This window comes from Myotis daubentonii, chromosome 17 (assembly GCF_963259705.1).
Source record: "Myotis daubentonii chromosome 17, mMyoDau2.1, whole genome shotgun sequence".
Lineage (NCBI taxonomy): Eukaryota > Metazoa > Chordata > Mammalia > Chiroptera > Vespertilionidae > Myotis > Myotis daubentonii.
The window spans coordinates 7750245-7763464 of NC_081856.1; the positions used below are offsets into that span (position 1 = coordinate 7750245).

Genomic DNA, 13220 nt, shown 5'->3' on the forward strand with positions numbered 1-13220 from the left:
AAGGCCTGTCTCGGACTTTTGGGAATCCTTTTAGTTAAGTCACTTTTAAGCAAAGAAAGATTTTTATTTCTTCCTGTTCTCTGATATTACAAAGTGTACATGTCACACTCTTATTTTTAGCAAACAGAAAATACAACTTTTAAAAGAATAAAAACCACATTTCTGGGGAGTGGAAACGTTCCTGTTAACATCCCATCAAGCAAAAAAGATAAACAGCAGGATTAACTGTTTACTTTAGGAGCTCCTCTGGTTGTTTTTCAGGAGGGGAACACAATGTCCCGTGGATCAGTTTCCTGTCTGCCCTGTGGGTGGGTGGAGCTGGGAAAGGCCCTCCGCCCACTCCGCTCTCTGCCTTCTCTCCTCCTCCTCTTCCTCTCCCTCCCTCTTTCCAGTGAGTCTTTCCTCTCTCATGTTCATGTTCAAACTCCCCTCTTCCCCCCACTTTCCCTTTCCCTTTTTCTCTCTCGCTTTCCCCCCCTCACTTCATCTAACTTCTTCCTTAAATTGAGGCTTAGTAAGATTTTTATAAACAGGGAGCAAGGCTGCTGAAGCTGACACTGACCTAGAATAAAATAGTGGGACTGACCATGATTCCGGGAATTCTTGGTGGACTGCTAAGAACTGCTCTTAGCTCATGTAAACATCCCACGTGTTCACTAAATCACTTAAATCTCCTCTTCTCCCATGTGTGCGTGCGCACACACACACATCCACGCGTCTGCTGTTTCTCTTTGCTTGTGTATCTATGAAATTGAGTTAGTGGTTGAAAAGGGGAAATGAGTATTTTTTGGAAAGTTGGGGAGGAGCTTTTAAAACTTCAAAGAGATTAAATTATACCCTCACTAAAACTCCCTCTACAAATCAACAGTTTTACTTTTCTTAATCCTTGTGCTTTGTTCTGTTGCTTTTACAGATTAACAATACATGTAATTTTAGGATTTTTAAAAGTATTCTGTGATTAGCATGATGTGATAGTAAGCTGGTAAGAGAAGAAAAAGCATTCTTAAAGACAAATATTAACTCCATAATGGACTTTAATACTTCCAACACGATAAGACGGTGACTGAACGGTGAACCTCTTATCTGTATTATTTTATGTGCTGGGAATGTGCTGTGGAACGTAGTTTCATTTGGCACTGACTTTAGCCGGCTCTTCCAACATGGTGCAGGCCTCACCCTCATGGCTCAGAAATGCATAGAAACAAAGTCCCGCCGAATGGTTCCTAATGGCTAAAACAGAGGAGATTCTGCTATAGTGCTGTGCCCTTGAATTTCTTTTTGTCTGCTGCCTTATTTTCCCAGCTGGGATGGGTAGGGCATGGCTGGCTGGGAGGAGGGGCAAGCTGAAGACACTGTGTATTTTAATGTATTACTCACCGCTTTACCTACCAAACAAAATCACAGTAGCTGAATGAGGAAGGCAACATGGGAAGGCCAATCATAGGCTGGTTTCACATACCAGGCAGTTTCATTTCTGTGAGGGATGGCATGCTTTCAGCACCTTTCTCTAAGCCCCTTCACACGGGAAGATTGCCCCTGTTATAAAGTGCATACACATTGCGGACACAAGCGAGCTGGCACATGAGGGAAAATCATCTCCTTGGCAATTAATTCCATTTGTAACAAAGCAATTTAAAGTGGTCTGGCTTGTACAGTCTCCGGGTAGCCAGGAGCCTACATCCCTCAGCAGCAGAGCCCAAAACAGAGCCTCTCCTGCCGGCTGCCTTTCCCCTGCACCAGATGCCTAAAATCAGGAATATGGGAGGTGGTTTTATTTGGATGAGGGCGTGTGTTGTAGGCAGGCGTGCAACATTGATCTTAAATAAGTGGCATTCACTTGCCAAACTTACTCCAAGAATTTTGAATGGCAAACTCTGTCTCATGGAGTGAATGCAGTTATGAGACTCTTATTGTAACCACCGACATCTACTTCCTCACGAGGGGACATTTCTCGTTGCTCTTCTGGCGTTTGTCTAAGCGAATCACGTCTAAAAGCAGCCGCGTGCCTCTCACACGAGGCGCAGGGTCCCACCAGCAGTGCTCGGTGCTGCAGGGAGTCTGGAACGCCGCCTGCAGCCGAAGTCCTAGCTTGCCTGTCACTGGCAGTGGAGAGTTTGCTATTAACCGAATGTACATTTCACCTTGTCCAATGGCTATTCTGCTTTCCAAAGTGGGAGCTTAATTTTATGAACACTGACTCATCACATAACTTTAAAATGCCAATTCTAGCCTTCACATGGCTTGGCTAGCAGCTAAGTTCACAATATTTCCAAGTTTTTTAAGGACAGTGCTTGTTTGAAATGGTTGTCCTGCTGAGCATGGCCACAATGCTGTTACACTGTCTGCTCAGGGACCTCTAGTGTCTGAACTCCAGCCTCCTGTGTAGACGGGTAATTATCTAATCTTCCTTCGATTAGAATAATGGAAAAGGCCTCCAGAGAATAACCCCCTGTCATGCAGGGGAGAGGCGTGTCAGCCAGAGCGCTACCACCCTTTGTCAGTGGTGGCAGCCGGGCTGGACTCCCGTCTCTCCACACCTACGTCGTTTCTGCCGCCTGCTTTGAGTCCCATCCTCCGCTGGCCAGCTTGGACTTCCATGTTCCGTGTTAATCACCTCCGTCTTCGCCTGCTTCACGGCTCAAGTCGCTTGACCAGCCTTTGGATTCCACAGCTTCTGTGGTCTCTGGAATGAGGTCCACAGCTGGGCTTCCTGCCCTCAAGCTCTTCTTGATTCTCCACTGCCATGGAGCGCTTAGAAATCTTAGGCCAGCATGGACCCTTCCTGTCCCTCATGCATCATCCATGACCGTGTTCTTCCGTCGTGCCTTGAAATGTTTCCGACGCATGCGTGCATGCCGACAGAGACCTGGAAATGTTTCCAGTGTGTGCTTGAATCTGACAGAGGCCAAGAGGATGGAGTTGTGTGAGGGCTGCGATCAGAGGATGGGGCGAGGGCCCACGGGATGAATTAACAAACTGGCGCTTCATCCATGGGGTGTTAGCCTAGTGCTCCTAGAACCCAGGTTTCTTAAAACAGTGGGAAATTTGAATTTTATGTAAAATCACACAATTTTTAATATATGTTGAAATCTAACATAACACCCTCTACCTTGTCCTAAGAGTTACATTTCTGAAAGAAAAATATCATCTTTTTAGTGTCACCCCATTGTTGATTCTTTGACGGCAGGAGGTCAGTGCTAACTGGCACAGATGCTGGTTATTTACCACCGCTGGTGCCCTGGTCAGGTCCACCTCCTTACACAGGCCTTTCACCGTGGCCTTTACCATCAATAGATGCCAGCCACGCCCAACCATGAGACTCGCTCCACCAAGATGCCTCTCTATTGCTGCCCACAACCAGTCCCTCCCCTCCCCATCCCTTTTTCTTCCTTCTTTACAAATGCTTGTTAAAATTTTAATTTTCTTTCAGAAATATAATTTTTATTTTAAATTAAGAACAATAGCCTGGCTGGTGTTGCTCAGTGGTTGAGTGTCAACCAACCCATGAACCAAGAAGTCGCCTTTCTTCAGGGCATATGCCAGGGTTGCGGGCTCGATCCCCAGGGGGATGTGCAGGAGGCAGCCAATCAGTGATTCTCTCTCATCATTGATGTTTCTATCCCTCTCCCTTCCTCTCTAAAATCAACAAAAATAAAGTTTAAATTAATAAATTAATTAAGAAATCCCCAAATATTAGTCCTTTATCTCACTACCATTTTCCCTACCTTATCTAACCTTCTTTCAATTTCTCAAACATGGAAGAGCTCTTTCCTATCACAGGGTTTCTCTGTTGTAAATGCTTTTTCTAAACCGTTTGCTTAATAATTGGCTTCTCTTTCTTCAGGACTCAACTTAAAGGTCACCCTCTTTTAAGAAAACTTCCCTGACCACCCTGGATAGACTATCCCACTCCAGTGTTGTTTCTCAAGGCACTCTGCTTATTTCCTTCCTCACACCACCACGACTTGTGATTGCATATTTATCCGTGTTCATTCTTTTCCTGTAGAGGTACAGAGGGCAGGATTGCTCATTAGCACATACCTAGACCTCGCTGAAGGCCTACGCAAGTGGCAGTCCTGCTGTACTTAACACATAATAGATGGATCGCAGATTCACTAGACACGCCCAAAAGGCCAGGGTACTGCTTTAGAGCACAATGACAAATCCATAAGTGCCACTGTTATTAAGAATCTTGTGAAACTTATCTCATGGCTCTGCGACCTTCTATGCTATGCCTCCCTACCTCTATTACACTTCTTTGTTCTTTCCCACTTGGGTCTCTGATTAAATTATACAGTCTTTGCTTATTTTGTATGAAAAGTTTATAGGCCAATTAAATTGTTTTCAAGGGACATTAAAAGCAATTTAGCATAAATTACTTACATTCTGACTTTACTACTCTGATATGATTCTTGTTGAACATTTAAAAGTATCTTTTGAAAGTTATAGAGTGGGTGAAGTTCTTCTAGATAAGTGTCCTCATTATTGACTATTTACAATTTATATATAACTATATTTTAAACTAGAGGCCCGATGCATGAAATTCATGCAAGGGTAGGCCCTTGTAGCCCCAGCTGCCTCGGCCCTTGCGGTCCCAGCTGCCTCGTGGCCCCGCTCCCCACCCACTGGTTGTCCCACAAGGTCGTTCCGCTATCCAGTCTAATTAGCATATTAGCTCTTTATTATATAGGACTAGAGGCCCAGTGCACGAAATTCAGGCACTTGGGGGAGGTCCCTCAGCCTGGCCTGCGCCCTCTCACAGTTCTGGAGCCCTTGGAGGGTGTCCAACTGATGGCTTAGGGGAGCAGCCTAAACTATCAGTTGGACATCCTTAATGCTGCCACCGAAGTGGGACAGGCTCCCGCCACCACCACTGAGCTCACCAGCCATGAGCCTAGCTTCTGGCTGAGCGGCGCTCTCCCTGTGGGAGCACACTGACCACCAGGAGGCAGCTCCTGCATTGAGCGTCTGCCCCCTGGTGGTCAGTGTGCATCATAGTGACCGGTCATTCCACTGTTCAGTCGATTTGCATATTAGCCTTTTATTATATAGGATAGTTTGGCCTAGTGCTGGAACAAATCCTGACCTCTCTGTAGATTAGATTTCGATATTAGGATTTTATGGTCATTATGCAGTTTGCCGTTAGTTCATTCCTTGTTGCCACTTGGTGCTTCCCTTGGAGACTGGAATGCTTCTTGCTCTGGGGTGCTCTCTCAGGTTCCACTAGGCTAAATTGGTCACTCTTCTGCATCCTTGTAACTTGTTACTGTAATGTGATGCTATGGCACACAAAAATGTCAAAATCAGGGGCCTCCAGTTTAAGACCTGATTTTGTGACCTGCTTACTGTCTTGGCTAGTCATTTAACACACTGACCCTCACTTTCCTCATCTATCAAACGGAGGTGATAATGCCCACTTTCCTCAGCTGAAGAATTAAATAGACAATATATGAGACTGCTCTAATTATCCATAATACACGGGCAACAGTATTATGTGTGATTTGAAAGGATTACCTTCTTCGTGTGCTTTTAAACCTCATTTCACTTAGGATTTAGTTTTATGCCAAAAGCGAATTCTGCCTCTATAGTTTACGGACACTGATCAAACGCCTGCGTGTACAAATCTAGAAAGTGCATGTTTGAATTCAGCTTCATTTGTCCTGATCTCTGTGTTGAATCAAAGGCTGTTCCAGGAAAGAACAACTGTGAATGCTTTTTTGTAGAGTCTGCCTCCTCGTGCAGGATGCCTACGGAATGTTCGGCGAAGTGCACTCAGAGGGCACCATCTTGAAGGACAGACGGTTGGAGGGGCAGTCCTGCCGCCTGGCGGGCATGAAGGTGCTGCAGAAGGCCATCCGAGGAAGGTGAGGACGCGCTGGAACAGCATCCAGCTTGCCACAACGCCTGGTTCTTTTATTCGTATTTTATCTGTAATTTTATTTTTAAAGACAGTAAACTCTAGGACAGTGGTTCTCAACTTTCCTAATGCCACGACCCTTTAATACAGTCCCTCATGTTGTGGTGACCCCCAATTTCATTGTTACAAATTGAACATAATTAAAGCATAGTGATTAATCACAAAAACAATATGTAATGATATATGTGTTTTCTGATGGTCTTAGGCCACCTCTGTGAAAGGGTCGTTCAACCCCCAAAGGGGTCGAGACCCACAGGTTGAGAACCGCTGTTCTAGGATCTTGGAATTTGCCTGAAAAACAAGATAGAGGTTGATTGGAGCCCATGAAGTACCTGTAGGGAAAATGGTAATGACAGCAAGAACAGGTATGCAGATGTAGCAATTCATAATTTTGTGAAGATTAAGAAGATTTAGAAATGTTAAGTATGTATATTTTAATTCTAAAGATTTTTCATATGTTGTTCTAGCTCTAACAAGTCAGCTTTATATGAGTCTGTTTATGTAAATGAAATTTTGTGAAGAGGCATCTTAACAGCTTTAAGTTAAACTCTTAAGTTGTCACATATTTTTGCTCTCCATAGTAAGAAAGCTTTGTTGTCCGCCAAGGTTCAGGGTTCACCCTGAAATGTGGTTTTGGATGGGCAGAGGTGGAATGGTATATAAAGCTGCCCAGACTGTGGCTCCCACATCTCCAGTTACCTTCTTAATCCATGGTTTCGGGAAGAGAAGAAATGTTTTTAATGGAACTATTCAGGCATATAGAGAATTAGTGTGAACCCTGAAGTGGGTTTTCTCAATCTTATTGTGTAACCTCTCTTTCCTCAAATAGTGCCTTATTTTAACTCTCTTGATGTTAATGTTGTGTTTAATTGTGGTGACATCTGAGCTTATAACAGTGTCTGAGGGCGGGGAAAAACATTATGAGTATCTGGTATTCTGATTTTGAAGCAGGTGTGGATAACGTCTTTTAGTGGTTTGTATAATGACCCTTCCAGCCATCCTTCTGAATTGTGAGCATTTATCGAGCATTACGGACTGAACCCTATAGTCAGGCAGCTTTCTCACAGGCCTCAACTCTGTCCCCGCCTTTCATATGCACTTGCAGATGAGTGATGGCTCTACCCAAGAGCTTGTTTTTCTGAAAGATGTATATTTCATAGACAGATCTCCTGTAAGCTCCGGCTAGATACAACAATAGTTTATTGATCCATGTAGATTTGTCTTGTGATAAATGCTTCTTTTGTTTATAAAAGGATAGCTGTACTATAATGTAATTGCCGTATAGATTGGGGCAGGGTGGGAGGGGCGGTGCCCAGATATTTGGAAAGCATGCTAGACGTTGGGTCATGTGAACCTTATGCTTCCTAAGGCTGAACCTCATTTTAGTCCTCGGAATCTCAAGCATCTGAAAAGACTAAGTGTGGTCCTGGTAAGAGTTATCGCTGCCTTGGCACTGACCTGACATTAACCCCATCAGGGCCATTTAGGGAGTTCTCTTCCTTGGTATGAACTCTGCAGGTGAGCCTCCCACCTGAGCACACGGGGTCACCAGCGGGCTCTCGGGGTGGGACGGCCTTGCCATGGGCAGGTTTCCTGCTCCGCTCCGGGAGACGCTCTTCCTGCTGGAGACGGTGGGACATAGCTTCCCGTGGAAGGACTGCAGCCAGGACTGGAACCCAGGGGTCTTTGACTCTGTGAGGTTCGTGTTCTTCTATCATGTGTACCTGATAACATTTAATGGAGTGTTTGTGGGTAACACTGAAAGCTTTACTACTAACTACAACATTGCCATAGGAAACCTTTTTTCCATGGGAAATGCACTGTGTATTTCAAATAATTCATTTACAAACTTTTGAAAGCCATTCCTTTTATAGTTGGTGACTAAATATCTGATGCCCTTTTTTAGCTTGGGATTAATTTCTTTATCTTATATGTTTAACGTTATTTTGGTATGCGGCCATCCAAATATTTATTTAGATTGTCTTTTCTTTTGGAAGCTATATTGCTTCAAAACAATTTATTAAATAGTTTTGGAATGCTGGGTGTTATAATTGTGATATTATCCATTGTCAGTCAGTCATCCATCTGTGGCCCAGTAAACACAAATTGTCTGTCTTTCTTTCCCCCCACCCCCAAAGTACTGTATTTCTTAGCAACTCACATAAACTCTAACAAAATATACTTCTCATAAACCTAATACACTTACTTCCAAAAATTCAAGCTAAAATTATTAGATATAATTATATAATTTCAATATCTAATACAGAAAATAAATTTTTTTGCCAGTCGGAAGAGAGTTGTATGTTTAGGCTAATCATGGAGTCTTTTAGATTTTGGCCAGCAGATTTCATCTGGTCTGTGATTATAGTGATGGAAACCACTATTCCACACAATGGGTTTGAAGTGGACTGGTGACCTCAGAGCTGCTCATTCAGACAGAGCTGTTGGACCACTCTGCAGGGAGCGTCGCTCTGTGACCTGCTGCATTTGGGATGGCTTGCAGAAAAACAGCCATCGTATCTTTTGTGTTTCTCTGACATATTTGTGGAGGTGAGTGTTTATACTGACTGGGTAAAATACGAAGAGTCAGAAAAATAGTCTGGGTCTTCAGGAAAAAACTACCATTTTCCAAACAACCGTGAAGCATGCTTGCTAAGCAGGACGTGGACCTCCGCCTGTGCTTTCCTTCTCTCTAGGGCATCCCCGCTGTTTGTTCAGTGACCTCTCTAAGGTGCACCCCTGACCTTTGCCCTCCCAAGTGGCTGTGCAGCCATTTAGTAGGTCAGACAAGCTGAAAAGTCACCTTATTTTGGAGTCATTCTGTGTATGAACTTTATCTTTTTATTGCGAATTATTCTTTTCTTTTGCTATGATAAGGCAACACTGAGGGGGGGGGGGGGCGGGAATTTCCTGAAATATGTTAACCCTATAGACATGGAAACTATAGCTAGCAAAATTTTTTGTGGGGAAGGTAACCTCTTTAAATTCAAAATCCTAGTAGTATATATGTTTCAAATTATTAAACAAAACTACTAATCTCTGTGTCTAAAACATTAATTTATAGTTATTGTTTTATTTAGAGCTCGTGAATGCCCGTTACGAGTAATGTATCAGAGGGACTTTACTACAGCGCTTAGTCAGGATTCACTGTACACAGAGGGCTCTCCCTGAGGGCTGAGAATGACAAGGAGGCAGTAGATACCATCTTTGGCCTTGAATTGCATCCCCTGGAACAGAAAACTAGAAAAGCACAAGTATTTGAGCAGTTGCTGCTTTAAATGACTAGATTTTAAGTGGCTGATCTCAGAAGATTTCATGAAAGAAGTGAGTGAGAACAAATGCCTTAAACATCTTCATCTGGCAGGAGACATTTTCTTCAAACTGGTGAAATGTTACCTGTGGAGACATAAAAGTAGGACTAGGGAAGATATATGCAAAAGAGGAAGAAAGAGGGTTATTGAAACGGCAATTCAGTCATTTATTCTAGAAATACTTGGTAGCTCTGGGTGCTATGCCCCTGGATAGCTACTGCAGCATTGAGCTATATGCTAGATTTGGTGGATTTATCCTAGACCAGAACATACTGAGGTATAAAGTCAGCTAGATAAAGCCAGTAAAGTCTTAAGTCCTATTAGGGTCATTATGAGTTTTTTTGAGAGAAGAAAGGAAGTAATGAAAATGAAGTTAAGATTATCCTACTATTGTAACTGTAATAGATTTGACATAAAGGGAGAGATTGGGGCAGGGCTACCAGTTTGGAAACTTCTGCAGCAACTGAAGGAAGAACAAAGAACCAGTTACCAGTGGGTTTTGAATGCATGGCTCCTCCGGGCAGCTGCGGTAGGAGCTGTGGCAGATGCCAAGAGTATAAAATAGGCCACTTCCTCCAAGAGCTCGTAGACCAGCAGGAGAGCCCAGGAGGAAACCCAGAAAGACACCAACTGGCAAGTGCCTCATACAAAGAGCTGTGGTCGGATGGCCACCTCTAAGAGAGGTTTAGAGGGTGGGTTAAGATTTAGGAACCCTGCAGAGAACTGGAAAGGCCTGGGACTAGGACTAGAAAGAGGAAGGGAGGAAGGACAGCCTCTGTTGTCTAAACATCCATTTGCCTCTCTTAAGAAAGTATGAAGTTAAGATAGCACTGGCGTCTGGTCAGTTTTAATGATCGAGTAAGGGGTTGGGCACTTGGGAGGAGGTTACTCTTTAGAGCAGTGGTTCTCAACCTTCCTCAGGCCGCGACCCTTTCATACAGCTCCTCATGTTGTGGTGACCCCCAACCATAAAATTACTTTCGTTGCTACTTCATAACTGTAATTTTGCAACTGTTATGAATCGTAATGTAATTATATATGTATTTTCCAATGGTCTTAGGCGACCCCTGTGAAAGGGTCGTTAGACCCCCAAAGGGGTCGCGACCTACAGGTTGAGAACCGCTGTTTTAGAGACTGATCCAATAAATAGTTATTGTTTAAATATCAGCTTTTGTTTTCAAGGTAACCCATGAAATACTGATAAATTTTATACTAGAAGCCAAGCTTAGTCAACATGCCCAAACACTAACCCAATGGTCAGGGAAAGAAAGTCCCTTAGACGTCCTCCTCCCAGTCCCCAACCACTGTACTTGTGGCCTTTGCATGGCGTAGACAATCAATCAATAAGTATTGACGTCAGTGAGAATGACTAGTGGCAAGTATTTCAGCCTGGCCTGCCAATTATTAATGAGGCTCTTAAGGGCAGGAGCTGTTTCTTGCTCACCGTCGTATTTCTTGTTTGCAGACTCTGTTCTCACCCCCTTCTTCCAGGGGGTCGAGCTCTGGTGTGACTCTGGGTTGCAGGTTCCAGGGTGTTTGCTTAATCCATTTATTTTTTAGTGTTTTTGTTGTTACTGTGAACTGACAGTTACTTATATTAGTGATTCTAATAAAAGATTAGTAGAGATCATAACTTTTATTTTTATTTTAGAGGAAAGGTATTTTTTGAAATTTGAGGTGTTCGTCCCAAATCACACAAATCATGATTATAATGTATAGTTCAAGACTTCAACTGTTTAGTCAATTCCATACATGTTTGGTTGATTAGCTTCAGATCTGCTTACTGGTAAATGAGATCAACTGGGGCACCAAGGAAAGCAGGAAAATGCAAAAGAAGTTAAGTGGGTGGAGCTACCATTTATCAAATGTCAGACACCATGCTGTGTGTACATGTGTGTAATCCTCAAAATATCCTCTCAAGGCAAATACTGTTTCATTCATTTCACACATGAAGAACTAAAGCTCATCAGCAGTAAATATTTTACTCTAAACCCACTTCTAAATGGCTCTAAAGCAAATTCTGCTTCTATTATGCCATCCTGAAGCATGGTCTAGCTTGACTGTATGTGAGGCGGGGTTGGGAGGTTTGGCTTAGGTGGTTCACGCCCAGTGCCTGATTAAGAAATAAGCCCTATCCCTTCCTTTCTGTCACTCTGGGTGACTGGGACAGCATGGGGGCGGGGAAGGCATGAGAACCTCCCCACTGTGGGCTGCTGCTCCAATGAGACGTATGCTCAGAAATGCCGGTTTCAGAACTGGGTGCCGCCCTGGCTTCCTGCCCAGGTAGTGGGTGGGAAAGGTCTTCCCGTCACCAAGGCTTTCTCCCTGAAGCCATCCAGTTAGCCATGCAGGTTGATTTGTTATTTAGGTTGGAGCCAGTCACTGGGTAAAGGGTGTTTTGTGGTTTATTCTTCATTATTTGACATGCCAATGTAATTTATTGAGTAGGACTAACCAGTTCAGTCTTTGAAAAAGTATATATAGGGAGGCTTCTTGATATGTAAATTTGTAATAATAGAATATATTGTAAGGAGGCGAGTTTTTTGTTTTAAGTATCACAGCATACTTGCTTTAATGTTTGGTAAACATTTGTGTTTTTTTTAATTAAATCTTTATTGTTCAGATTATTACATTTGTTCTCTTTTTTCCCCCCATAACTCCCCTCCTCCCAGTTCCCACCCCACCCTCCGCCCTCACTCCCCACCCACTGTCCTCTTCCATAGGTGCACGATTTTTGTCCAGTCTCTTTCCGCATCTCCCACACCCCTTTCCCCCCCAAGAATAGTTAGTCCATTCCCTTTCTATGTCCCTGATTCTATTATGATCACCAGATTATTTATTCACTTGATTCTTAGATTCACTTGTTGATAGATGCATATTTGTTGTTCATAATTTGTATCTTTACCTTTTTCTTCTTCTTCCTCTTCTTAAAGGATACCTTTCAGCATTTCATATAATACTGGTTTGGTGGTGATGAACTCCTTTAGCTTTTCCTTATCTGTGAAGCTCTTTATCTGACCTTCCGTTCTGAATGATAGCTTTGCTGGATAAAGTAATCTTGGTTGTAGGTTCTTGGCATTCATCACTTTGAATATTTCTTGCCATTCCCTTCTGGCCTGCAAAGTTTCTGTTGAGAAATCAGCTGACAGTCGTATGGGTATTCCCTTGTAGGTAACTGACTTTCTTTCTCTTGCTGCTTTTAAGATTCTCTCTTTGTCTTTTGCTCTTGGCATTTTAATTATGATGTGTCTTGGTGTGGTCCTCTTTGGATTCCTTTTGTTTGGGGTTCTCTGCGCTTCCTGGACCTGCAAGTCTATTTCTTTCACCAGGTGGGGGAAGTTTTCTGTCATTATTTCTTCAAACAGGTTTTCAATATCTTGCTCTCTCTCATCTTCTGGCACCCCTATAATTCTGATGTTGGTACGCTTGAAGCTGTCCCAGAGGCTCCTTACACTATCTTCGTATTTTCAGATTCTTTTTTCATTTTGCTTTTCTGGTTGGGTGTTTTTTGCTTCTTCGCGTTTTGAATCTTTGACTTGATTCTTGCGCTCCTCTGGTCTGCTGTTGGGTGTCTGTATAATATTCTTTATTTCAGTCAGTGTATGCTTAATTTCTAGTTGGTTCTTTATCACACCATCAAGGGTCTCATTAGATTTCTTGAGGATCTCACTACATTTATCGGCGGCCTCACCAGTCTTTTCGAGGGCCTTACTAAGTTTATCGGCAGCTTCTAGACAGTTCTTGAGAGACCTTAAAAGTGTGGTTTTGAGCTCTATATCTTCCATTTCTGACATTTGCGTCCTGTTTCTTTGTCTCCGCATTTTTTTATCTCTTCTTGGTGCACCCCCCTAGTGGTCTTTGTGCGCAGTCTTGTAGTTAAGCCTTGATTGTTGTCGGTAATGCCAGGGGTGATTTGACCTCCAGGCTAACTGGCTATGAGAGTCAGCTGTGTCTGCAGTGGGAGAGCTTCTGTGCTGGATCTCTAGGGCGGT

At 43.2% G+C, this 13220-nt stretch overlaps 1 protein-coding gene across 8 annotated transcripts in view; it reads left to right on the top strand.

Moving 5' to 3' along the window:
* Nucleotides 1–13220, top strand: part of SPIDR (scaffold protein involved in DNA repair) — a 285105-nt gene that overhangs the window by 243776 nt on the left and 28109 nt on the right. For all 8 annotated transcript variants that reach the window (XR_009449640.1, XM_059672698.1, XM_059672699.1 and 5 more), the window contains one exon: nt 5724–5864. Coding sequence is in view for 7 of the 8 variants with exons in the window: in XM_059672698.1 (XP_059528681.1) it covers nt 5724–5864 (141 nt within the window). In the remaining variant the exon portion in view is untranslated. The remainder of the gene's footprint in view (nt 1–5723; nt 5865–13220) is intronic.